General features: G+C 36.5%; 1 protein-coding gene and 1 pseudogene across 2 annotated transcripts; both read right to left on the bottom strand.

Annotated features, from left to right (window-relative positions):
• Positions 1 to 591: 591 nt before the first annotated feature.
• ZUP1 (zinc finger containing ubiquitin peptidase 1) lies at positions 592 to 24,511 on the bottom strand. 2 transcript variants are annotated; one of them, XM_040238432.1, is made up of 10 exons: positions 23,751 to 24,511; positions 21,566 to 22,138; positions 17,297 to 17,407; positions 15,238 to 15,359; positions 13,211 to 13,379; positions 10,170 to 10,358; positions 9,714 to 9,879; positions 3,851 to 4,002; positions 2,554 to 2,774; positions 592 to 836 (listed from the first exon to the last, which is right to left on the bottom strand). In XM_040238432.1, exons 2-10 carry the CDS (start codon positions 22,122 to 22,124, stop codon positions 789 to 791), a joined length of 1,737 nt encoding a protein of 578 aa, XP_040094366.1. In that variant the 5' UTR covers positions 22,125 to 22,138; positions 23,751 to 24,511; the 3' UTR covers positions 592 to 788. The 2 variants fall into 2 exon arrangements, with proteins under 2 accessions (XP_040094366.1, XP_040094367.1); XM_040238433.1 differs by having other exon boundaries at positions 598 to 836; positions 23,803 to 24,059.
• Positions 7,384 to 8,259, bottom strand: LOC120862460 (annotated as a pseudogene).
• Positions 24,512 to 24,806: the final 295 nt, after the last annotated feature.

The following is a 24,806-nucleotide window of genomic DNA, read 5'->3' as shown; positions in this document are numbered from 1 at the left end:
TTGTTCTAGAATAGCTCCCTAGTTACCTGTGGATTCTGTGAACTTCTGATAATTTGAACGAATTCTCTTCTGCTTAAAACTGGCCAGAATAAGATTCTTGCTTCAACCTTAACTGGCAATCCTAACATGAAACTGAAAGATTCCTTCTTACAGGACACATTAAACATAAGACTCTCACAGTTATATGAGTGTAAATATTTAACAAAAGCAAATTACTCTTTTCAGAATTATGCCTATGAAGTATTAAGGTTCTTTCTATCTAGTGAGGAGGGAATTTCATTACATATATAATAATAACAGAATAAAGCAGAATGCTATAATGGTAAGAGCTTGGAGGTGAGACAGTCTGGGCTCACATCTTAGATTAGGGCCACTTTCTTGGGCAAATTACTAATCTTGCAAGTTTCAGCTTCCTCACAGGGCTAATAACAGTATTTGTCTCACAAAACTATAAAATATTTTGGAAATCAAACTAATTAATACATGCAAAATACTGAGAATACCTAACACAAGTTAGAACTCAACAAATAGTCATATGACTATAACACAAAACTAGTTTCTGAAACATGGATAAATCAAGAAATACAAAACTCACAATGCAAACAAGATATTTTATTGGAATAATTACTAAACAATGAAGCACTAAAGGTATAATTTAGACATTTCAGAAATTAAAATATAAACGGAGTATTTAGAAAATCCACAGATTCATATGTTGTATTAAGGTTAATACCAGAATTTGGAAAAAAAAAAAGTAAAATTCCACAATCACTGAAATGCTGACTTCTTCAAGGGATCTTCTCAGCTGTAAAGACTTGAGAAGCTTGTCTCCTAGCCTTGAAAAGAAATTTTAAAAATGTTAAGTGACAAGTCAATTAATTAAAATAAGCATTATCATCTAATATCAAAAAAACTAAAATCTGGTTTTTTTTTTTTTTTTTTCAAGATAATGAAAATCTTGTAAAGAATAGTACAACTTCAAATTTAGGAAATTAGGAAATAATTTTTAAAGTCAAGCCATAAAAAATTAAAGAAAATTTGAGATAAAGATAAAATGCAAAAAATTAAAAAGAAAATATCACCTTTTTATGGAATAATGAATCAAAAGTAAAAATGTGGCTGAAACTCAGAGAGAGACAAGTAAAAACAGGGAAGGAGAGTTAAAGATGAGACTATGAGCAGAGAAATACCACCAATGCCTCTCTTTCAAGACCAGAAAAGTAACAGCCAAATAAAATACTCAGCTAAACTCCATCTTAGTATCAAACCTCATCTATGATCTCAAAAGTTATCTGTATATTGGTGAGCAAGCATCTTGCTTTTTCTAACAGTTAAAATTAACCTCTAACTTCATTCAGCCAAATAAATGATAGGGTTTAAAAAAAGGAATGCAATTCTGATATTTAAGTCATTGCAAAGAAACCTCTTTGCATAAACATTTGCAAAGAAACTTATCATAATTAAATTGAAGAACTTCGTCAACAATCCTTGCCTTTATATCCCAAGTTGTGAGGCTAAAAAGATTACTCTAGCTCTCTCTCATTTCAAACAACTTTAGTCGTTTCCCTCATGATCCTATTATTCTTCATAAATGCTCCTCTCTACTGCGGTGTCTGTTCTCCCTTTGAAAGTCAAAGTCGCTCAGTCTTGTCCAACTCTTTGTGACCCCACAGACTATACAGTCCATGGAATTCTCCAGGCCTGAATACTGGCGTGGGTAAGTGTTCCCTTCTCCAGGGGATCTTCTCGACCCAGGGACTGAACCCAGGTCTCCCACATTGTAGGAGGATTCTTTACCAGTTGAGCCATAAGGGAAGCCCTTCTCTCTTTAGAGGGAAACAAATGTGGAGTACTAAAGAGGGACTTTTTTTCTTCAAGATGAGAGAATTTGCATTTTCTAGACTTGGTATGCCACCATATAGCTTCTGTTTATACAAATGGAGGGGCCCCACTCCTCAGGAACTCTTCTATGATGTACTGCTCATCAGTTAAATGCAAGGGGTAAAGAGGCAGCACTACTGGAGGTAATTTCTGGAATTGTATATATCCGTAAGTATTGTGTGTGAGCAGTTCTTGAATCTGAAAGAAAAACTGTCCCTCAGAGTACTTAACTCTCTCAATAGTGTGATAATTGTATCTCCAATAGTACATCCAAGTGCCTAACTTAGAGCCTCAGGAATCTCTAGAATCACATTTAATCAACTAAGACCAATATGAGCTGGAACTCCTTGATTAAGTTAGACTTTCTTATCATAGTGTTGCCATTTTCATTACTCCCCTGATAATCAAAATTAAATTATGTATTATAAAATTAAATATTTTTATGAAGTTCTGAGCAAAGTATCTGACAATATTTGGGTATCATCTGAAATTTAAAGATGTCCATTCTGGAATTAAATGACGTAGTGAACAACAACATATCTTTGCCAATCTAATGTTATAGAATGAGGTGTTAGGAGTTACAAAGGAATAACATTGATGTTTAACTTAAAAATTTTACACTCTGAAGTTCAACCTGTCCAAGCGTCACATGAAAAATATTTAGATACTTACAATTTTCTCCTCTGAAGAAAGCACACCTTCTACTGCCACTATCTGGTATTGCTTATGTTTTAAATTCCCTACAAACTTCCGTAGTTGCTTGAGACTGCTAACTTCCATGTCCTGCTTTAAAAGTTTCTGCATTTCTCGAGAAGGGCATCCAGGATCAAATACTAGTAAACATAATGTTCGGTTTTTTCTCTCTTCAATTCCAACAACTGTTCGACTATGACCTGTAGAAAAATCAAAAAAGAGTACATATATACATGTGCGAGAGATACCTATTTGAGCAGCTGTAAGTTACTATACACACACACACACACACACACACACACACACATATAAACACCCTATATATACTTTTTATGTGTGTTTCATATATAAATACAGTCAGTCCCTCTGACATATTGGTTATCTGAGTTCTTTGAGTTCTCAGACACAAAACTTTAGTTCTACTTCCTAACCTCCAGTTTTCTTTCATTCAATTTTAGTTTTCCAAAGGCTTCATGGCAAAATATTCTACTTCTACTATGTCAAATATTTTAGTTTCCTTTCCTAATCCCATAGTCCTTTTTATTCCAGTGATCTCAGATAAAAGGATTTGAAATTTAACTGCTGGGGAACAAAAACTCATGGTTCCAAAAGGTAAACAAAAGTTAATTTATATATATAAGATAATTTCAATGGGAAGGGCTTAACTTTTATAGCTTATATCCTAAACAATGAAATTCCTAACATTTACTTCTCTTTCTTCCTGTCAATTCAAATCATCCACTTGAGAAATTTCATGAAATACCCACACATTAGGCACTGTTCCAGACAGTTTGTGACACAAAAGCACACAAAATAGACATGTCTGCTTTCATGGAGCTTACATTCTAATAGGAAGAAATACTCCATAAACAAGGTAAATGAGTAAAGTCTATATATGTTAGCTAAAGCAAAATCATGCAGGGAAGAGGGAAAGGAAATGCCAGTGCTAGAGAGGGATAGAGTAATGAGCTAAAAATTTTTAAAGGGTGGTCAGGGAAGGCCTCATTGAAGTGAGGTAAAGCCCTGAAAAAAATTAACGATTAATAATAAAGGAAGAGGTAGCCCTGAATCAGGTCACCCCAAAGATATCATGGATATCATCCATTACTGCAATGTATTATGATGACAATATAGCTCTACAAATCAGAGTAATGTCAGTATACTTCTCTCCTCTATTATCAGAATCTTAACATACCCTAAAGCAAAAGCTAATTAGTTGTCTTATATAAATAAATCATCTTATAAGTTACACTCAGTATCTATAAATTATACTAACCTTGATGCTGAAGATAGATAGGCGGTTTAGATGTACACACTGCTTTTGGACTTCCTTCTCTCTCTGAAGCATAGTAGCTCAATATCCATTCAAATAAGCGAGGGTGTGTACCCAAAGGACCAGTTGACTTGTGAAAGTCAACAATACGACACCTATAAAAAATTTGACAAATGGATTATTTAGAAAATATTTTAAAAACTTTTTATCAATGGAGTTATAAAATGCAAACATTTTAATTTTATTTCATCATTTTCCTAAGAAGAAATAAAATTTTATTATTTATCTGAAAACTGTTATTTTAGGAGGAAATTCTTTAAATAACTTAAGGTTGATGATAGCTATCAAAGTTACAAAAATTTTCTCACACTGAAAATCTCCCTTCGTAGTAAATGAGGATCATACCTGATTTTAAAGAGTCTACATATAACCTGAGACATGGGGACTTTAATTCTAAAGTCTCTAAACCTGATGATTAATTAGAAGTTGATTTTTAATTTCTCAGCAGCCATAAGAAGTTATCCAAAATATCCTAAATATTTTTCCGGTCAGTTCTCTCAAATTTCAATAATAGACAAGAAAAGAATACCTGTAAAGATCACAGAAAACCTGTGTGTACCCCCATCTGTACATCTATCTATCTACTATTTGGCAACAGACCATGCCGGTACTATTTCCTCAAGAGGAAGTCAACCATGAATAAATCAAATTATTTTAACCAGGAGCATTATTTATACTTCTCAACAACTATTTTAAAAAGACTGAGTATAAAGGAAAGGAAAAACAATTAAAAGATTTATTTTCACTTTAAAGTATAGCACAGACATCCTATTCTTGTCTTTCTTGGCCATAAAGTTTCCAAATACACCCACATTGTACTAGTTGCTATCTTCAGCCTCAGTAAGTTTAATATTTATAACTTTCAGCTGATTACTCCTGAGCTTTAAATATTGAAATGAACTTCTGGAAAAGCTATCAACAAGTAAGAACAGTGATCTTGGGTTAGCAGTTGACTACAGGTTTAGATTTAAAATTTGAATGGTATTCTATGGATAAATTCATAGAGAGCAAAAGGAAGACATTTAAATAACTAGTAAACAAATGAGGGTATAGTAATAAAAAGGCTTTACAAAGAACTAATTTATTTCAGGTACCAAGAAAACAGCATGATATATCAGGTACTTTAAACAAAAATTTTCCTTTCCTTAAAAATGACTTAAAACCTCAAAATATGATATAGTATAAATAATCTGAAGGTGTGAACAGACTGGCAAAAAGGAAAAGAAAAATTTAAAGGGCATTAAAACAGTTCTTTGAATTTAATAATTCAAGAAAGTTATACACACAGTCATTTTTCTATTTAAAATTTAAGAAGTATTTTTATCTCTGAATATAACTCATATATAGAAATGATGTAAAACACTGGCAAAATGACTTGGAAACAAACATAAAAGGAAATATACAGTCATGAAGCTTAAGGCAAACTTTCTATTAAAGATGATCATAAGCATTTATCTCTGATGCCTCTTGAAAGCGCGACAACATAATACTGAAGGAGAAAATTATTTAAACACCTATGGAGAAAGAGAATAGGGTCTGACAAGAAACTGGCACACATTTCTGGAAAATGGATAGCAGGAGAGAGTAAACATAAAAGTGAATGCAGAGAAATAGAGACAACTTTCTTAAAACCCAAAAGAGGACAGAAGTTTAATGCACACCAGGTACTGGGCAGAGTAATACTGAGGCTGAAAACAGAGATTAACTGGAAGGTTGAATAAACAGAGCAAGTCACTAATCAACTCCTCACCTAGTGGAGGAACTATAGGCAAGAATGGACTCTGAGAAAAGAGCTCCCTCTTATACTAATATTTCAGAGTCCCCAACCAACAGCAAACTTCCACCTAAGAAATGAAGTTTTCTCAACTACAAGCTCCATGAAACCCTACAAGACTGCCAATCAGCTTTTTTACTGCCTCATTCTTCACTTTAGTAAAAACAGTAAGGATTTTTAAAAGCTAGAAGAAAGTCTTCTAAATGAACAGACTAAAATAAATAGACATGAAACTAATTTAACATGGAGGAAACAGAAAAATGCAAGGAATAGAAAAATTTTACAACCATGAAAGGCCATGAAGCTGTGAAATTGATGCAGGATATGGCACGCTTGGGGCTGGTACGTGGGGATGACCCAGAGAGATGTTGTGGGGTGGGGGGTAGGAGGGGGGCTCATGTTTGGGAACGCATGTACACCCGTGGTGTATTCATGTCAATGTATGGCAAAACCAATACAGAATTGTAAAGTAAAATTAAAAAAAAAAAATCAAAAAACATTATTGTTAAAATAAAAATTTCAATAGAGTAGTGAGGAGATAAAGTTGAGAATCCAGATAGTAAAACAAAAAGCAAAGATCAAAAAGTAAGACATGACCAGTGAATTCAAAGAGTCAAAAAAGTTCAGCGGCCAACAGGAGTGCCAGAAAGAAAAATAAAGAAACTGGAGAGATCATACTCATCAAACAACACTGAACCCTTAAGCTCTTACTACATGCCAGTCACAGTCTAAGCACTATATTATCACTACAACTCTATGATGCAGTCACTGTTATATGTTCTTTTTTCAATGGTGGAACTAGGGTACGAACAAGTTAAATCATAGAGCTAATAAGCAGAGAGCTAGAATCGGTTGTAGGCAACTTTATTTCAAAAAGTCTAAGCTGTTAACCACTATGTGCTTAGTCCCTCAGTCATACCGAACTCTTTGCAACCCCATGGACTGTAGCCCACCAGGCTCCTCTGTCCACAGGATTCTTCAGGTACATCTTGCCTTCTCATTAAGTAATACTGATTGTTAGAAGCCAGTAGAGGAACAACTTAATCTGATCCATAAATGATTCTGAGTTACACAAACTATCACTCAGTAATAAGACTAGGCGTCCTTTCTTAGGAAGCTAATAAAGGAAGTGTTCAAGTAAAAGAGAATAATCCAGAAACGAGAAAGACGTGGAATCCAGGAAAAAATCCAGGGTCCAATTCAAGAGAGTGAAGAAATGCAACATGATTAGAGCTATGGAAAGGATCTAGAAGCAAACAATCCAGACTAGAGAAGGACAATCGGCTTCAAGAAAAACGTCTCCAGGAATAAGGAGTACCTCAGATTACATAAGTGGAGTTTCTGCAAAAACTTGACCATGATGTAGACAAACAGTAAAAGGGAAAAGGGAAGGCAATTCTTAAGGAAAACTTTAAAAAGCTTTTCAGGAAAGATATAAAATCATTAGTGAATAATATTTACATAGTTATGACTCTAACTTAATAAAAACTGAGATTTAACCATATTATAAGAAGTGAGGAGAAACAGGTGGGAGATACAAGGAGAATGTAACAGACAATGTCTAAAGCTGACAAACCAAGAAAAAGCCATGAAAGCATATTATTTATTTATTTTTTATTTTTTGATGTGCTAAATACTCTTTATTTGATGCTATACATAAACCACACTAAAAATGCCTTTCATTAAGTAAAAGGCTAAATTTTAGAGAATTTTAATTAAATTGGCATAGTTTATAAAACCAAACAGATAAAGTGGACTTTGTCAGTGTATTTTCAATCCTTGCCTTAACAGGCTAATGAACACAACTTGAAACACGTGTGAATCCTCCTCTGTTCTATGAGACAGTGAAGGGACCTTTTCAGTATTTAAATATATTAATATAACCAGTTATAGAAATCTAAATATAAAACCAATCTCTTATAGGTTTTGAGAAGGAATGCACCATCTCCCTAAAAAGTTTAATATTCCTTATTCAAGTTCAGTCATCTCTTTAGAATGGGAAAAGTGATAGTACTTGTTGAACCAGAATTACTATCAAAATTAAAAAAGCTGACCATATTTGTTTAGCCACAGACCAATCTTATTTAAATCAGGACTGTCCAACAGAATTATTCCATCAGCCGTTCATGATCTGAATTCTAGTGGAGGAGATCAATTTAAATATGGTACACATAAGTCATGAAACACTTCTGTTTCATAATAAATAAGGCAGTGGCCAACTATTACTCATTGGTAGCTTTTTTGAGATAAGCTATCAAGTCCTCCCTCTCTCCCTTCTTCTTAATGCCAGCAAAGATCATCTTGGTTCCAGGGATGTACTTCTTGGGATTCTCCAAGTACTCCATCAGCGTCTCCTCTCCCCAGGTGATACCTTTGTTTTTGTTGGCATCTGTGTAGGAGAATCCAGGAGCCTGACCTGTCTTTCATCCAAACAGACCATGGAGGTTTGGCCCAGTCTTGTGCTTCCCTCCCTTTTCCACAGTATGGCACTGGGCACACTTCTGAACAAAAATCTTCTTGCCCTTCTCAACATCACCCATTTTTAAATCGTTCTTTTTCTGTGCGCAACAGAGAAGTTCCCGCTCGCAAGCCGAACGTCCCGCTTTCTAAACCATATTATTTAAAAACAATGAAAGTGACAGCCGTCTCTAAGAAATAAGTCTTGAGAATAGAGAAGATCAAGAAACAGGGTAAGTGTGGTTGGTTTTCATTATAAGTCTTTCATTTTATTATTGCTCCTTAATGTGAACCGTAAACTTCCAGATGTTCAAGCTGGTTTTAGAAAAGGCAGAGGAACCAGATATCAAACTGCCAACATCTGCTGGATCATCGAAAAAGCAAGAGAGTTCCAGAAAAACATCTATTTCTGCTTTATTGACTATGCCAAAGCCTTTGACTGTGTGGATCATAATAAACTGTGGAAAATTCTGAAAGAGATGGGAATACCAGACCACCTGACCTGCCTCTTGAGAAACCTATATGCAGGTCAGGAAGCAACAGTTAGAACTGGACATGGAACAACAGACTGGTTCCAAATAGGAAAAGGAGTATGTCAAGGCTGTATATTGTCACCTGCTTATTTAACTTGTATGCAGAGTACATCATGAGAAACGCTTGGTTGGAAGAAGCACAAGCTGGAATCAAGATTGCCAGGAGAAATATCAATAGCCTCAGATATGCAGATGACACCACCCTTATGGCAGAAAGAGAAGAGGAACTAAAAAGCCTCTTGATGAAAGTGAAAGAGGAGAGTGAAAAAGTTGGCTTAAAGCTCAACATTCAGAAAAAGAAGATCATGGCATCTGGTCCCATCACTTCATGGCAAATAGATGGGGAAACAGTGGAAACAGTGTCAGACTTTATTTTTTTGGGCTCCAAAATCACTGCAGATGGTGACTGCAGCCATGAAATTAAAAGACGCTTACTCCTTGGAAGCAAAGTTAGGATCAACCTAGATAGCATATTGAAAAGCAGAGACGTTACTTCGCCAACAAAGGTCTGTCTAGTCAAGGCTATGGCTTTTCCAGTGGTCCTGTATGGATGTGACAGTTGGACTGTGAAGAAAGCTGAGCGCTGAAGAATTGATACTTTTGAACTGTGGTGTTGGAGAAGACTCTTGAGAGTCCCTTGGACTGCAAAGAGATCCAACCATTCCACTCTATAGGAGATCAGCCCTGGGTGTTCCCTGGAAGGAATGATGCTAAAGCTGAAACTCCAATACTTTGGCCACCTCATGTGAAGAGTTGACTCAATGGAAAAGACTCTGATGCTGGCAGGAACTGGGGGCAGGGAGAGAAGGGGACGACAGAGGATGAAATGGCTGGATGGCATCACCGACTCAATGGACGTGAGTTTGAGTGAACTCTGGGAGTTGGTGATGGACAGGGAGGCCTGGCGTGCTGCGATTCATGGGGTCGCAAAGAGTTGGACATGACTGAGCGACTGAACTATCCCTTTGATAGTTTAAAAACACAAACAACAAAAACTTCCTAGATATGACAATGACATTAACTTGGCTTTTTAGGTACATACTTTATCCTTAGGGAAGTGAGAAGGGTATATATTTCACATGCTCCAATCCAGGCCTTTGTTCCCTGTAACCTGTTATTAAGCTGAGAGGCACCCTGGGGATCAAAACCTTCCTTCCATGCATCTTCAATCATAGACTGAATTTTTGGAATGCAAGGAACTGACATACCTAAAATTATACAAAGCAAACATGTAATATGACAGTTACTAAAGTACTGAATAATACTTAGCAGTACATCATATATTCTACAAGAACCTATCATTTTTAAGACAGTTATTTCTGACATCTACTATATCATTTTCTCTTCCTACAACCAGAATGAAGATTTTTAATGCAGATATCCACTAAAATATATCTTTATTAAAGCTATTAATTTTAATATGCATACTATATATTAATTCATTCCACATCATATGTACTTTATTAGATGGTAAATTCAGAGTCTGTATTTCACATACCTTTCAAGCTATCATCATAAGCATCATTTTGCAATAATGATGAAAGCAGCATTTGGAAATTTCTGTAACCACAACCCCAACCTTTATCACCAAAAGATGAATGAAAGTGATCCACCCCTGCAGAAAGCCACACACGCCTCACATCTGTGGCAGCATTCTGATAATACCTATAAAGTGCTTCCATAATTCCTAAAATGGAAAAGAGATTTAGAAGGTTTAGAAGGGTATCACCTTTCTATGTCTGTCTCATACATCTCCAGTATCAATCTCTTTCTCAAGGCAAATGTAAATCCTGCCAATTCCGTCTTCTACCTTTTTACTGACATAGTCTTAGTTATTGTCCTGCTTGTTTTACACAATGCAAGGTTCCTAACACTAGCATATTACTTATTATGCTGAATTGAAATTGTTTGCCTTTTTTATTTCTGCAACATAAAAGTACACTGCTGAATGAATGTTCTTCTTATCTCTCCATTTTATTATACATTGTGCTGGACATCATTTTCTCTGAAGCTCAGTTCTAATCAATTTGCTCCCAATTTAAAAACTTCATTATGGTTTATCACAGTTAGTTGATTTTTATGTGATACAATTAGTTCCAGTTGGCATAAAAAAATACCAAGATCTACATGAAGGAATTGTTTTTATGTACATATATATATAATTATTTTAACTTTTTATTTTATATTGAGTATAGTTGATTAACATTAACAATGTGATAGTTTCAGGTATACAGCAAAGTGATTCAGTTATGCATAATTCTGTTCTTTTTCAAATTCTTTTTCCCATTACGATTATTATATAATATTGAACAGAGTTCCCTGTGCTATATATCTAATAAAGTAGGTCCTTGCTGGTTATCCATTTTAAGGGTATAAATATTTAAAGAAAATATAAAAGGATATGTTTATGATATCAAAGATGGAGGAATTTCTTAAATAAGACACTTAAGACGCAAGTAAAGGGAAAGACTGAGAAATCTGATTACATTCAAATTTAAAATTCTGCCTAATTAAAGACACCACATACAAAATTTGGGCTTCCCTGATAGCTCAGTTGGTAAAGAATCTGCCTGCACTGAAGGAGACCCCAGTTCAACTCCTGGGTTGGAAAGATCCGCTGGAGAAGGGATAGGCTATCCACTCCAGTATTCTCGGGCTTCCCTTGTAGCTCAGTTGGTAAAGAATCTACCTGCAATGCGGAAGACCTGGGTTCAAGGTAAATATAGATTTGAAAAAGAAAACTGCTCCTCATATCATCAATGAAGAAATAATATCTTGAATACTTAACGGACTGCCAAAAATCAGTAAGAAAAAGACAAACAACCCAACGGAGACGAGAAAAGGGACTAGGTTGTTTACAGAAGAAATGAATTCAGGAGTCATCAGAGAAATGCAATTAAGAGATGTATCTTACCATTAAATGGCAAAAACTTAAAAGAGTCACAATATAAAGTGTGAGTCAAAAACACAACGACCTAATGCAGGTTACAACCGTTCTAGAAAACAACTTCATAATACTCTTAACAAAATTAGTTATGCAAGTGTCCTTTAATCTAGTATTTCTGGTCTGGATGTTAGAGAAACTTTTGAGGAGGAAACCTGTTCATAATTTTTAAGAATAAAACACTGGAAACAATGGAAGTCATAACAGCAAATTCTATTCAGCAAAGTGAAAGCAGCACAGTTTAAGAATCAACACATTTAAGCAAATCCAATCAGAGCACACATATTGTACACCAACTTACATATAGTTTAAAATATAAAAGGTTATCTATTATTATGGAAACTTACATACAGGATAAAATTACTAAAACATATAGGAGATTGATAAATGCCAAATTTGGGATAATGATTCCCTTTGTGGAGGAGGAGAAATTAGAAATCAAAGAGGGGTACACAAGGGGTTTAAAATGCATATAAAAGGTTTTACAGCTTAAAAACATTAAGTTTCATAAAAATTGGGTGGCAGGAACAAAGCTGTTTCCATATAATATTTTTTAACTATACTAACAGATATATTTTTTAAAAATGTGGAAGATATCAGGAAAAAATACATTCTTTGGAACAAGGCAGATCTGATTGTGAATACCAACTCAGCCAATAACTAGCTACGCAACCTTACCTTGTGCTAATTTGCTTCAGTCATGTCTGACTCTTTGCAACCTTATGGACTGTAGCCCTCCAGGCTCCTCTGTCCATGGGATTTACCAGGCAAGAATACTGGAGTGGGTTGACATGCCCTTCTCCAGGGGATCTTCCCAACCCAGGGATTGAAACTGCGTCTCTTATGTCTCCTGCATTGGAAGGAGGTTCTTTACCACTAGCGCCACCTGGGAAGCCCAACCTTACCTTAGGAAAGTAATTTCATCTCTCTAAGACACAATTTGCTCATCCAGAAAAATCTAATACACAAGATTTTTCTTTTGAGAGTTACATGACACAATATATATAAAGGTCTTAGTGTCTAAAACTATACTGAACAATATGGCAGAAACTATTTGCATATGGTTATCTGAACACCTGAAATGTGGCTTGTCCAAACGCAGATGTTCTGCAAACTAAAATACACACTGCATTTTAAAGACTGTACAAAGATTGCAAAATACTGCACTGATAATTTTTAATACCGATTACACATTGAAATATATTTTGGACATACTGGAAAAATATTAAAATTAATTTCACCTAGTCTTTATCTTTCTAATGTGACTACTGGAAATTTAAAATTATTTATGTGGCTCACTTACATTCTACTAGACAGCAATTGTCTGGAAAATAGTAAGCTCTCAATAAAAACTATTCTCAAAGGTCTGTTTTCAAATGTCAAGTAAATTGATACAAGATAAAAGTGAATCATTTACTATAAAAATAAAAGGTCAGGAGTTTTAAAACAACACACAAAAAAATTATTTGAATACATGGTCTCACCTAAAACTATATAAACTGTGGGTTGTGAAAATCAAGCATAATTCAAATAATCCTATTACTTCAGTGACATATGCAATATTAAAACCATGATTTGGATGTTTAAATACTCACCAGATGTTTTTGTTTTTCCATCATCAACACCAATAGCTAGTGATTCCATCATATCAGCTTTTCTTCTATGAAATTCAGATGGATGCATTCTTCCCCTATTTACTTCTATCTCCATATTTCGTAGCTGCTGTTGTTTGTACCCTCCAGAATTATCTAAACCATATTGTCTCTATTGAACATAAAAACAAATGACTTAATTTTTATGTCCCTTTATATCAATGAGGTGAAAAATTTACCACTATTTTATATATTGGAAATATATTTTGAAACATTCTGGTTTATAGACTTCTATATGAGTCAACTTACAGATTTTTATGAAAAATAATCACACACACAAAAAAATCCCTGAGTTAATAACAGCCTTTCTCTACAAACCACCATCATGGCAAGAGACTTGTTTTCCTTGAAGCAGGGAAAGTAGAGAATCCAATCTTCCTATTAATAGTAATGTGAAAAGCAGATGAGTTCTGACCATACTGCTAATTTTTTTCAAGACAACCTGTCAAGGAACCTGTACTTGTTACTTGGTTCCTAGGCTAGTCTAGAAAGGCCTACTTAATCCATAATTCACTCAGGTATTTACTCTATGCAGTAAATGAACTATGTTTTTGCACACTGATAGAAAACCTAAAATAATATGTTAAAATAGCTCCTACAAAAATATTTCTGAGATCTAAACAACTAACCTGCAAAGTTACATAATTAACTTATATTCCCTTAAACATTGAAAACTATTGTATTGATAATATAAGGTAGAGAAGATATAAGAAAAGTAAACTTTTTTCTCCTCTGAATCTTGGTGGGAAAATAATTATGCAAATAGATGAACCATGGATGAGAAAAATAGCCTAAATTAGATATTCTAAAGAAAGAATAGCCATGTGCAAGAAATCAGAGGAAAAAAAGTTAGAGGTCAAACAAGTTCAGGAAGATTATGATATGTACAATGCATATTAGTATACTAAAGGCTTTAAGAAGATATCAGGTACACAAACCTGTTTAATTGAACATTTTCAAACCTATTCATTCATAAACCCTTTTTATTCAGACATTATCCTATAAGTACATAGAAAAAGAACATTTAAAATCTATGAGCATTATTAGCAAATGACTACATAGTCCACAGCAAGTTAGGACTGAAAAGAGTCGAAAAAGCTGTTAAAATATAAAAGAAGCTACCAGTTTAGTTCAGTAGATACTACCATTCACCTAAGATAGGCTCAAACTTCATAAAAAAGCATTTTCCATTAAAAGTGGTTCTTTCTAAATTCCTGAACTGCAGTCACTAAACGAATTTTAAGACTCAGGAGACATTAATTCTAAGTTTCTGTTTTAAGTATTTATGCAAACATTTAAAATTCTGAATCTCAATTTCTTAGTTTTCTCAATTAACATAGGTTTAAAAGTAGGCTTCACCATTTGATACTGTCCAATCCTGAACAAGTTAAGCTACATAAGCACTCTTTGTTTCCATTTCTTCCTCTGCTGTTCAAAAAAAAAAACATCTAAAATAACTTCATGGAGTATGGAAGACTATAAGATACTTTACATCAGGGTCCCCAACTCCAGGGCCACAGACGGGTACCAGTTCATGACCTGTTAGGAACCAGGCCGCACAGCCGGAGATGAACAGTAGGTGAGTGAGCAAAGTTTCTTCTGTATTTACAGCCGCTGCCCATCACTTGCATTACTGTCTGAAACTTTTGTCCGATCAGCAGCAGCATGATAAACATAATGCACTTGAATCAACCTGAAACCATTCTCCCTGCCACTCCAGGTCCATGAAAAAACTGTCTTGGTCCCTGATGCCAAAAAAGCTGGGGACTGACACTTTATAAGAAGTGTTTGCTCCAGTATGTAAATGCATACTTATGAACGGTGGTTGTTATGAACTATAAAAAATATATGCAAAAAATATTTTGTATTATAATAAAGACAAAAATAATAAGCTGAAGTCTTAACAGCATGTTTGAAAAATAAGAACTCTAAATAAACCAAAATAATATAATTATTATTAATCGTTGTACCTGCAGCTTCTGAAATTCTTCCATTTCTTGTCTTGATTCTTCAGATCTCCTCTTTCTGTCTTCTTCTTGTTGAAGCTGTTGAGCCAACTCTAGATCTCTAGAACACTGGACTCTATTCACACCTATTATATATTTTTAATATTTAGAATAAAAGACTGAAAACAAGGCTAAGTTATATGTTAGTACATATTTTTTAAATGGAGTAAAGGCTATTATTTTGCCATTTATTCTTGACTATGATGTCATAGAAACACTGAGTATAAATCCAGCAGAACTTGAACTGCCTCTGTAAGGGTATAACCTCCACTTAAATCACTAATATTCACTGAGTGTTTAGGCTGTGACAAACATGTTTCATTAATTCTCATTAAATATCTCATTTGGATCTTCATAACAGTTAGGAAGTTAAGTATTATTATCTGTTGAAGAAACCAGAACTTAAGAGAAATTAAGTAGCACCCTGGAGTGGTGCCCCTCATTAATACATATAAGGCAGATTAGTTTTTAAGAGAAATACTTGGTGGGGGGGACGGGAGGATGGAAATAATTAAGAGAATAAAGAAACAAGTGAGCAAAGTACAGATATTAGATCATAACCTAATGTCTGACCTCAAGCAAATAGTGTAACTTGCCCATTTTGCTCTCTATCTAGTGTCCTACACATCTATTATTCAGTGCCTTCTGGCTAGCATCTCCTTGACCTCCCAATTTGATGGTTTAATTATGTATCTGAATATTCTTTCTTTCCCTTCAAATCGCTCAGCCTCTGATACCTCTTCCTAATTGGTCCCCACTTTTACTGGCAGAAATACACAATCCAACACTGATTTTTAGCATACTTATGAGGCTATCTACAGTGATTCACTCAGATTCACCTCAGACTCCAGCCTATGGAGTACACATAGCCTATGTGTAAGCCTATGGAGGTTACAGAATAACTCATGTACCCATACAAAGCTTGGGTCTCCTTGGTGGCTCAGTGGTAAAGAATCTGCCTGAGACCCGGTTTAGATCCTAGAGTTGGATAGATCCCCTGGAGGAGGGCATGGCAACCCACTCCAGTACCCCTGCCTAGAGAATACCATGGACAGAGGAGCCTGGTGGGTTGCAGTCCATAGGGTCACACAGAGTTGGACAGGACTGAAGTGACTCAGTAGTAGCAGCAGCATACAAAGCTTATCATAAACAAACAATTATCAGAAACTCAACATCAGAGTTATTCTTCCACCATAGTTAGTAAAGAACTGTTCATCTTTACTCCAGCAATTCTCATCTGTATTAGGCTGAGTGATCGGGTAATGATGTCCATGGACATCACTAACTGTACTAGGATCGCTGATAATGAATACTAGAAACCTCTGCAGTAACAGGAGATATCTATGTACCTTAAGAAACTGATATCCAGTAGAACACAACTGGTTTTTCTTTTTGTCTACTTTATATTCTGTTTCAATGGAATTGTGAAATTCATATAGGATCTTTCCACTTCTAAGGCACCATCATGATTACTTAATCAATGCCAGTAGCAAAAAAGATAGGGAAACAGAAGAAAACTTTAGAATCTCTTATAAAACTAGTCAGTGGTAATAAAGAAGCTAGAAGAGTAGTTGAAAATGTACTTGAAAAACTTTGAAGTCACATACTTCACATTCTTTTTAAAATGACATGTGCCATATGGCAGCTTCTGAGCTCATAAACAATTTTTACTGATAAGATGTTAAATTCAATTACTTCCAGCTGCTGGAAGAATGGCCTCAACTTTTAAATCAAAAAGATTTTAAAAAATGGTACAATATTTCATTATCTTCTGATGTTCTGGGTCAAAACCCTGGATGTACACCCCTAATTCAATTGTTAGTCACACCAGTTAATCCTTGACAGTCTTTTCTGTGAAAAATCTTTGACAAGTTGAAGCTGTATTAAAAATTTTTTAAGGGACAGATTTATTTTTAACCAATGTGTTTTCTTCCGCTCTATAACTCTAATCTAAAAAGTAGATAATGTCCTAGGAAGTAGAAATTAAATCATAACATCCTTATCTTTAAACATATAGTCATACCTTGTCCAAAGCTGCTTTCTTCCAAATGCAAGTCAACATGTTCCTGCAGAATATGGTAGTTTGTACAGATGAGCCCACACATAGGGCAGTCATAGAGTAGTTGATTACAGTCTGTATTAGAGATATAATTTAGTTGGTTTTATTTTTCAAATCTTTAGGTTTTTCACATCAAGTCTAAGACTGTCTACTACCACTAACTTTATTAAGTAAAAGCTCTTTGTAGTTGGATTTAAAGCAATTTTCTACTTCTAGATGAAAGACTGAGCATAAGCACAAACCTCTTATCACTACAGTGAAAGAAAATATTAATTATAAATATTCAGCTCTGTAGTCAAAATAAGAAAAGTATAAAGAAAAATCAAATGGTAAATAGTGGTCAGTCTAGATATGGATTTTGGGGGCTGGATTCTCAGTACCCTCCAAACTAAGTGGTGATATCCAGAATTCAAGCATTCAGCATGAAGCTGGACACAGATCAAATGCCCTAGTTGGGAGCATAAGATCAAAGAGCTGCATCCATTAACCAGTACCTCAGACAGACAGGTACAACTTGCCCAAGAGAGAAATGGTACCTCTATAAGACCAAGACCTAGCTGATACTGGCTACAGAAGATGTTATTAGAAGATTACAAATTAAAATAAAACAACACTACATATATATTAGAATGACCAAAATCTGGCTAGTCACAATCTGTATGATCAAAACTCTGGTTTTTCCTAGTCATGTATGGATGTAGGAGTTGGACCGTAAAGAAGACTGAGCGCTGAAGAACTGATGCTTTTGAACTGTGGTGCTGGAGAAGACTTCTGAGGGTCCCTTGGACAGCAAAGAGATCAAACCAGTTAATCCTGAAGGAAATCAACCCTGAACATACATTGGAAGGACCGATGCTGAAGCTGAAGCTCCAATACTTTGGCCACCTGATATGAAGAGCCAATTCTTTGGAAAAGACCTTGATTCTGGAAAAGACTAAGGACAAGAGGAGGAGCGGGTGACAGAGAATGAGATGGTTGGATGGCATCACTGACTCAGTGGACAGGAGTTTGAGCAAACTCAGAGATATACTGAAGGACAGGGAAGCCTGGTGTGCCACAGTTCATGGGGGTCACAAAGAGTTGGATGTGACTTAGTGACTGAACAACAAAATCATTGACAACACCAAATGCTGGCAAGGACATGAACTCTCATTCACTGCTGGTGGGAATGCAAAATGGTCCAATCCCTTTGAAAAGGTCTGGCAATTTCTTATAAAACCAAACATACTATTGCTACATGATCCAAAAATCACGAATTCCCTTGTGTTCACCAAAATGAATTGAAAACTTCTGTCCACACAAAAGCCAGTACAGTTTATAGGAGCTTTATTCATAATTGCCAAAACTTGGAAGCATCCAAAGAGACCTTCAGTAGGTGACTAGATAAACTGTGGAACATCCAAAAGAATATTATTCAATTTTTAAAAAAAGTTATTAAGCCATAAAAAGACATGGAGGAATCTTAAATGCACATTGCTAAGTGAAATAAACCAATATGAAAAAGCTACATGGCATGTGATTCCAATTATATGACATTCTAAAAAAGGCAAAAATATGTAGACAGTTAAAAGACCAATGGTAGCCAGTGGCCACAGGGAGCGAAGGATGAACAGGAGGAGCACAGGGGATTTTCAGGGCAGTGAAGCTATTCTGTATGATACTAAATACTAAATGGTGGGTTCATGTCATTATACTTGTGTCAAAACCTGTGTACATCACCAAGAGTGAACCCTAATATAAACATGGGCTTTGGATGATATTGACATCAATGCAGATTCACTGACTTTGACAAATGTATCACTTGGTATGGGTTGTTGAATGCTGGAGGAGTTTAGGAGGGACAGGGGGTACTTGAGTACTCCCTGTACTTTCTACTCAATTTTACTGTGAACCTGAAACTTTCCTAAAAAATAGCATTTATTAAAATTCAAAAAATGAATTTATGCTCTCTCCTTCAGTTCAGTTCAGTTCAGTCGCTCAGCAGTCTCCGACTCTTTGCGATCCATGAATCAGAGCACGCCAGGCCTCCCTGTCCATCATCAACTCCCGGAGTTCACTCAGATTCATGTCCATCGAGTTGGTGATGCCATCCAGCCATCTCATTCTCTTTCGTCCCCTTCTCCTCCTGCCCCCAATCCCTCCCAGCATCAGGGTCTTTTCCAATGAGTCAGCTCTTCACATGAGGTGGCCCAAGTACTGGAGTTTCAGCTTCAGCATCATTCCTTCCAAAGAAATCCCAGGACTGATCTCCTTTAGGATGGACTGGTTGGATCTCCTTGCAGTCCAAGGGACTCTCAAGAGTCTTCTCCAACACCACAGTTCAAAAGCATCAATTCTTCGGTGCTCTGCCTTCTTCACAGTCCAACTCTCACATCCATACAGGACCACTGGAAAAACCATAGGCTTGACTAGACGGACCTTTGCTGGCAAAGTAATGTCTCTGCTTTTCAATATACTATCTAGGTTGGTCATAACTTTCCTTCCAAGGAGTAAGTGTCTTTTAATTTCACGGCTGCAGTCACCATCCGCAGTGATTTTGGAGCCCCCCAAAATAAAATCTGACACCGTTTCCACTGTTTCCCCATCTATTTGCCATGAAGTGATGGGACCAGATGCCATGATCTTCGTTTTCTGAATGTTGAGCTTTCAGCCAACTTTTTCACTCTCCACTTTCACTTTCATCAAGAGGCTTTTTAGTTCCTCTTCACTTTCTGCCATAAGGGTAGTATTATCTGCATATCTGAGGTTATTGATATTTCTCCCGGCAATCTTGATGCCAGCTTGTGCTTTTTCCAGCCCAGCGTTTCTCATGATGTCCTCTGTGTATAAGTTAAATAAGCAGGGTGACAATATACAGCCTTGATGTAGTCCTTTTCCTATTTGGAACCAGTCTGTTGTTCCATGTCCAGTTCTAACTGTTGCTTCCTCACCTGCATATAGGTTTCTCTCCTTAACCTTTCATAAAAATTATTCAAATGAATCAGACTTAAATGTAAAATTCAAAACTTCTAGAAGATAACATGGGAAAGGTGACCTTGGGTTTGGCAGAGTTTTGATACAACACCAAAAGCACAACCCATGAAAAAAGAAATCAAATAAGGCAAACTTCATTAAAAGTAAAAACTTCTGATATATGAAAGACACTGTTAAGAGAATGAAAAAACAAGTCTCAGACTGGGAGAAAATATCTGTGAAATATTTGCAAAATCCAATAAAGGACTTGCATCCACAGTATATAAATTATTCTTGAAACTCAACATTATCAAAGAGACACATGATTCTAAATGTGTATGCACCAACAAGAGCCTCACAATATATGAAACAAGTCTGAAAGAGCCTAAAGGAAAAACAGACAAATATACTGGGATATAGATCATAATAGGGAACTTTAACCTCCTTCCAAAAACTGGTAGAACTGCTCGACAGGAAATCAGTAAGGACATGGAAGATCTGAACACAATCAAACAACACACTCTAACTGACAAATATAGAACATTTGATCCAACAACATCAGAATATACATTTTTTTTCTCAAATGTCTATGGAACACGTGAACATGTGCTAAAACAGACCATATCCCATATCTTAGGCCATAAAACAAGTTTCAATAACTTCAACAAATTCTAAAGAACTTAAATCATAGTTTGCTCTCTGATCAAAAAAGAATCAAAGTAGAACTCAGAAAATCACAATCCCAGAGAATCCAGATGCCACTGGCCTAGGTGGTAAATAAAAGAATACCCTCTGGAAAGTGGTCTTCCCTGTGGCTTAGTTGGTAAAGAATCTGCCTGCAATGCAAGAGACCTAGGTTCCATCCCTCGGTTGGAAAGATCCCCTGGAGAAGGAAATGGTAACCCACTCCAGTATTCTTGCCTGGAGAATTTCATGGACAGAAGAACCTTGTAGGCTACAGTCCATGAGATCACAAAGAGTCAGACAGGACTGAGCAACTAACACTTTCATTTTCACTTTCTTCCTCTGGAAACTAGACTGTGAGTCTACTTCTCCTCAGAAAGTTTCTACAGCTACTTTCAAAGTAGATGAAACATTTATTGTTTGCATCAAAACTCTTTTCCATTATAGTAGTTTCATATTATAATAATGGCAAATGAGCAATGCTATAAACTGAAATTAAAAACACATTTGTAGTAATCTTATTTACAAACCAACTTTTGGGATACTACATATTAGATTGAGACTAATGCTACTTATTATATAAAATGAATACTTTACCTTCTAACGGAGTGTCTAAAAGATCAGCATGCTTTGTTTTCACGTGAGTTTCCATATCTTGACTATTATCTTCTATTTTTCCACAGAATGGACATTCAGGAGGACTGTACATAGTTTCATAAATTGATTCTTTAATTTTGGTTCGGTCAGACTGTCTTTCCATACTTTTCAGGAATTTTCTAGATTCAGTTAAGTTCTCTGAATAAAAGTCTTTATGTTTTAAAGTACCATCCTTAGGCAGGCTTTGAGCTGAAATCTTCGGCTGATTAGATGCACAAGCTGAATGAACACTTGAATTAATGTCTGCTCTACACTGTAGGCTGCTGTCCTTCCTGTTATCGGAAGTTCCATACTGTACTGTATTAATCCTCTCAAAGTTTCTTTCTAGTTCATTTTGCTCAAAATGAGCAGTTTCAATATGAAAACACATTTCATCATAATTCACACCTGACAACTTGCAAAATGGACATATAACTTCATTTTCCATGTGAACAATTAGGTGAGCCTTCATGTCTGGTTCTGAGGATACTGTTTCACCACAAATATCACAAGATAGCATGGTAGAGCAGGTAACTAGAAAAGAATACAATGTTATTTATGTTAGAAAGTAAGAGCTGAAGAAAAAGAAAATACATTTTATAAAAGGATTTGGAACAACTATATTTGTTATTTATAACTAGATTATTTAGATGAAGAAATTTTCAATGTCCTTACTGTTCCTCAAATATACTAATTTATTTGTAAATTTCAACTACTGTATTTCAAGTTTATGGTTTGGATAAAACAAAGGCAAAGCGAAAGTGAAGTTGCTCAGTCATGTCTGACTTTTATGGACTGTAGTCCATCAGGCTCTTCCATCCATGGGGTTTTCCAGACAAGAATACTGGAGTGAGTTCTTATTTCCTTCTCCAAGGGATATTCCTGACCCAGGGATGGAGCCCTGGGTCAGACTCTTTACTGTCTGAGCCACCAGGGAATCCCTAAACAAAGGCAATGATACTGCAAATTGAAATAAAAAATTTTTCAAAAATTTCAAAGTGTGTCTGGACTGAGGTGAAGAAAAAATATTGTATATAAACTCGCCCAGGTAAAATAAGCCAAGTAAGAGAAAACAAAGAGAAGAAACCTTATCCACCAATATATCTAAATACAAAAACTTTAAAGTAATTAACAATGAGTTGCGCAAATAAACAAATTTCATAATAGCAGCTAACAGTTGAAGTTTTACATGTCAAACTAATTTAAGCACCATTACTATCATTCTGGGCTTCACTGATGGCTCAGCCGTAAAGAATTTACCTGCAATGCAGGAGACGCAAGTTGGATCCCTGGGTCGGGAAGATCCCCTAGAGGAGGGCATAGCAACCCACTCCAGTATTCTTGCCATGAAAATCCCATGTACAGAGGAACCTGTCAGGCTATAGTCCATGAGGTTGTAAGGACTGAATTGACTGGGCACACATGATCATTCTCAATGAAGGAAACTGGCTCAAAGTCACCAGCACCAGAAAATGATTAGTCCAAATGCTAACCCAGTCAGGCTCCAGAGCTGCACTCTCCACCCAAAATGTAAAAGCACAGTGAACACAGTTAAAAAGAGCACTGATTCCAGAGTCAAGAGAACTGGGTTATAATCTCAGGTTTCATAATTTTAGATGACACACCTCACCTTTCTGAGGTTCGGCCTACAAAATGAGTTGTACTGAATCAGCAGTCACTTCTGGGTTTTACAAAGTTCTGGCTCTGACACAAATTTTGCTACGAAGTTTTTTAAAAGCAAGCATAGTCACAACCTTTCTACTACCTAGATTATCTTTCAGCTAGAAACTGTTTTAAAACAAACAGAAAGTGAAAAATAAGGTAACTATCCCCACCATTTAAATAAATTTAGTTTAATAAGACCGCCCAACTTCGTCTCCCTGCCCCCCACCCCTTTTCCTCAGACAAGTGAAAACAGTCTCTGATTTTGACGTAAATTCTCCCAAACCATCAGTGCAAAGAACGTGACACTCAGAGAATTTTCTTCTTTTCCCGGGCCGGGACCCAGAACGGTGTGCTTGAGCTCCCCAACACTTAGAACAAGTGGATGACACATGTGTGGAGGTCGGCAGAAGGTACCGGAGCCTGCCCAAAGGTCCATGGCGACGTCCCAAGGCCAGGACATGAAACCAGTCCCGATACTTACTGGGTCAAAGCGTTCAGCCTGGGGATCCGGGGCTGGGACGGTCAGTTCCTACCGGCCTCAAGAGCCGGCCGCTGTCACACTGCCCTTCCTCTTCGGATCCCGCAGCAGATGCCGTCTGGCTCGCGGGCAAAGGAGTGCTGCGCGGTGTCGATTACCTTTCCCGGCCTGAAAAACTGAGGTAGGCCCTTATTTTTACCCAGACACTGACGGTTAACCGAGAAGAGAACCAGCGACTCTGAAAAGCCTCACCCTCCGGACGCACATTCAAAAAGCTTTTCCTCTCTTCCCCGGAAGAGAAGGAATCCCAGCATGAACCTCTGCACGCTAATCTGGGTCGTGGTGGATTGTGGGAGTCGTAGTCGTTTCCCCGTCAAGGTTCCAACGCCTAATTTAAGAGGAAACACGACTAGACTCAGAGGTCTCTATGAATGAATTCTCAGGTTGTGTCCTAAGGCATTACACAAATCCACAATACCCACTGTCAATGGCAACCCACTCCAGTACTTGCCTGGCAAATCCCATGGTTGGAGAAGCCTGGTAGGCTGCAGTCCAAGGCGTCGCTAGGAGTCGGACACGACTGAGCGACTTCACTTTCACTTTTCACTTTCCTGCATTGGAGAAGGAAATGGCACCCCACTCCAGTGTTCTTGCCTGGAGAATCCCAGGGACAGGGGAGCCTGGTGGGCTGCCGTCTATGGGGTCGCACAGAGTCGGACACGACTGAAGCGACTTAGCAGCAGCAGCAGCGCCTGACTGAGTAGTACTCTATCACATCATCAAGCAAGGGCTTATAATGTTACAGTGTGCCAAAGTCCTCTAACTATGGAGGGTGGCAAAGACCTGTTCTTGCCTCAAGGTTACAAGATAACGCTATTTTGATCCCTGAATTAAAAATATGAAACAGCTCTTGGTACTTAAACAATACAATATCAGAATTTAAAAAATCATATCAATAGAGAGCTGTAAGCTAACCCAAAAATTTTCTCAGAAAAGAGAACAAAAAGAACAAGAGATGGAAAACAGGAGCTTCTTTGGGGAAGGAATCATGTGTTATTA

Source organism: Oryx dammah, unplaced genomic scaffold (assembly GCF_014754425.2).
Source record: "Oryx dammah isolate SB20612 unplaced genomic scaffold, SCBI_Odam_1.1 HiC_scaffold_4, whole genome shotgun sequence".
NCBI classification, from domain to species: Eukaryota; Metazoa; Chordata; class Mammalia; order Artiodactyla; family Bovidae; genus Oryx; species Oryx dammah.
Note: the sequence above shows the minus strand (reverse complement) of the source record. Positions and strands in the feature narration are given on the sequence as shown.

What these genes read in the sequence shown, in the direction of transcription:
- ZUP1 (XM_040238432.1), bottom strand. Translation starts at nt 22,124, where the DNA reads ATGCTATCTTGTGATATTTGTGGTGAAACAGTATCCTCAGAACCAGAC. An exon ending in TGGAAAAACAAAAACATCTG is followed by an intron (nt 10,359 to 13,210) that starts GTGAGTATTTAA and finishes TTTCCATTTTAG; the next exon opens with GAATTATGGAAGCACTTTAT. An exon ending in TATCTATCTTCAGCATCAAG is followed by an intron (nt 2,775 to 3,850) that starts GTTAGTATAATT and finishes ATTTTTCTACAG; the next exon opens with GTCATAGTCGAACAGTTGTT.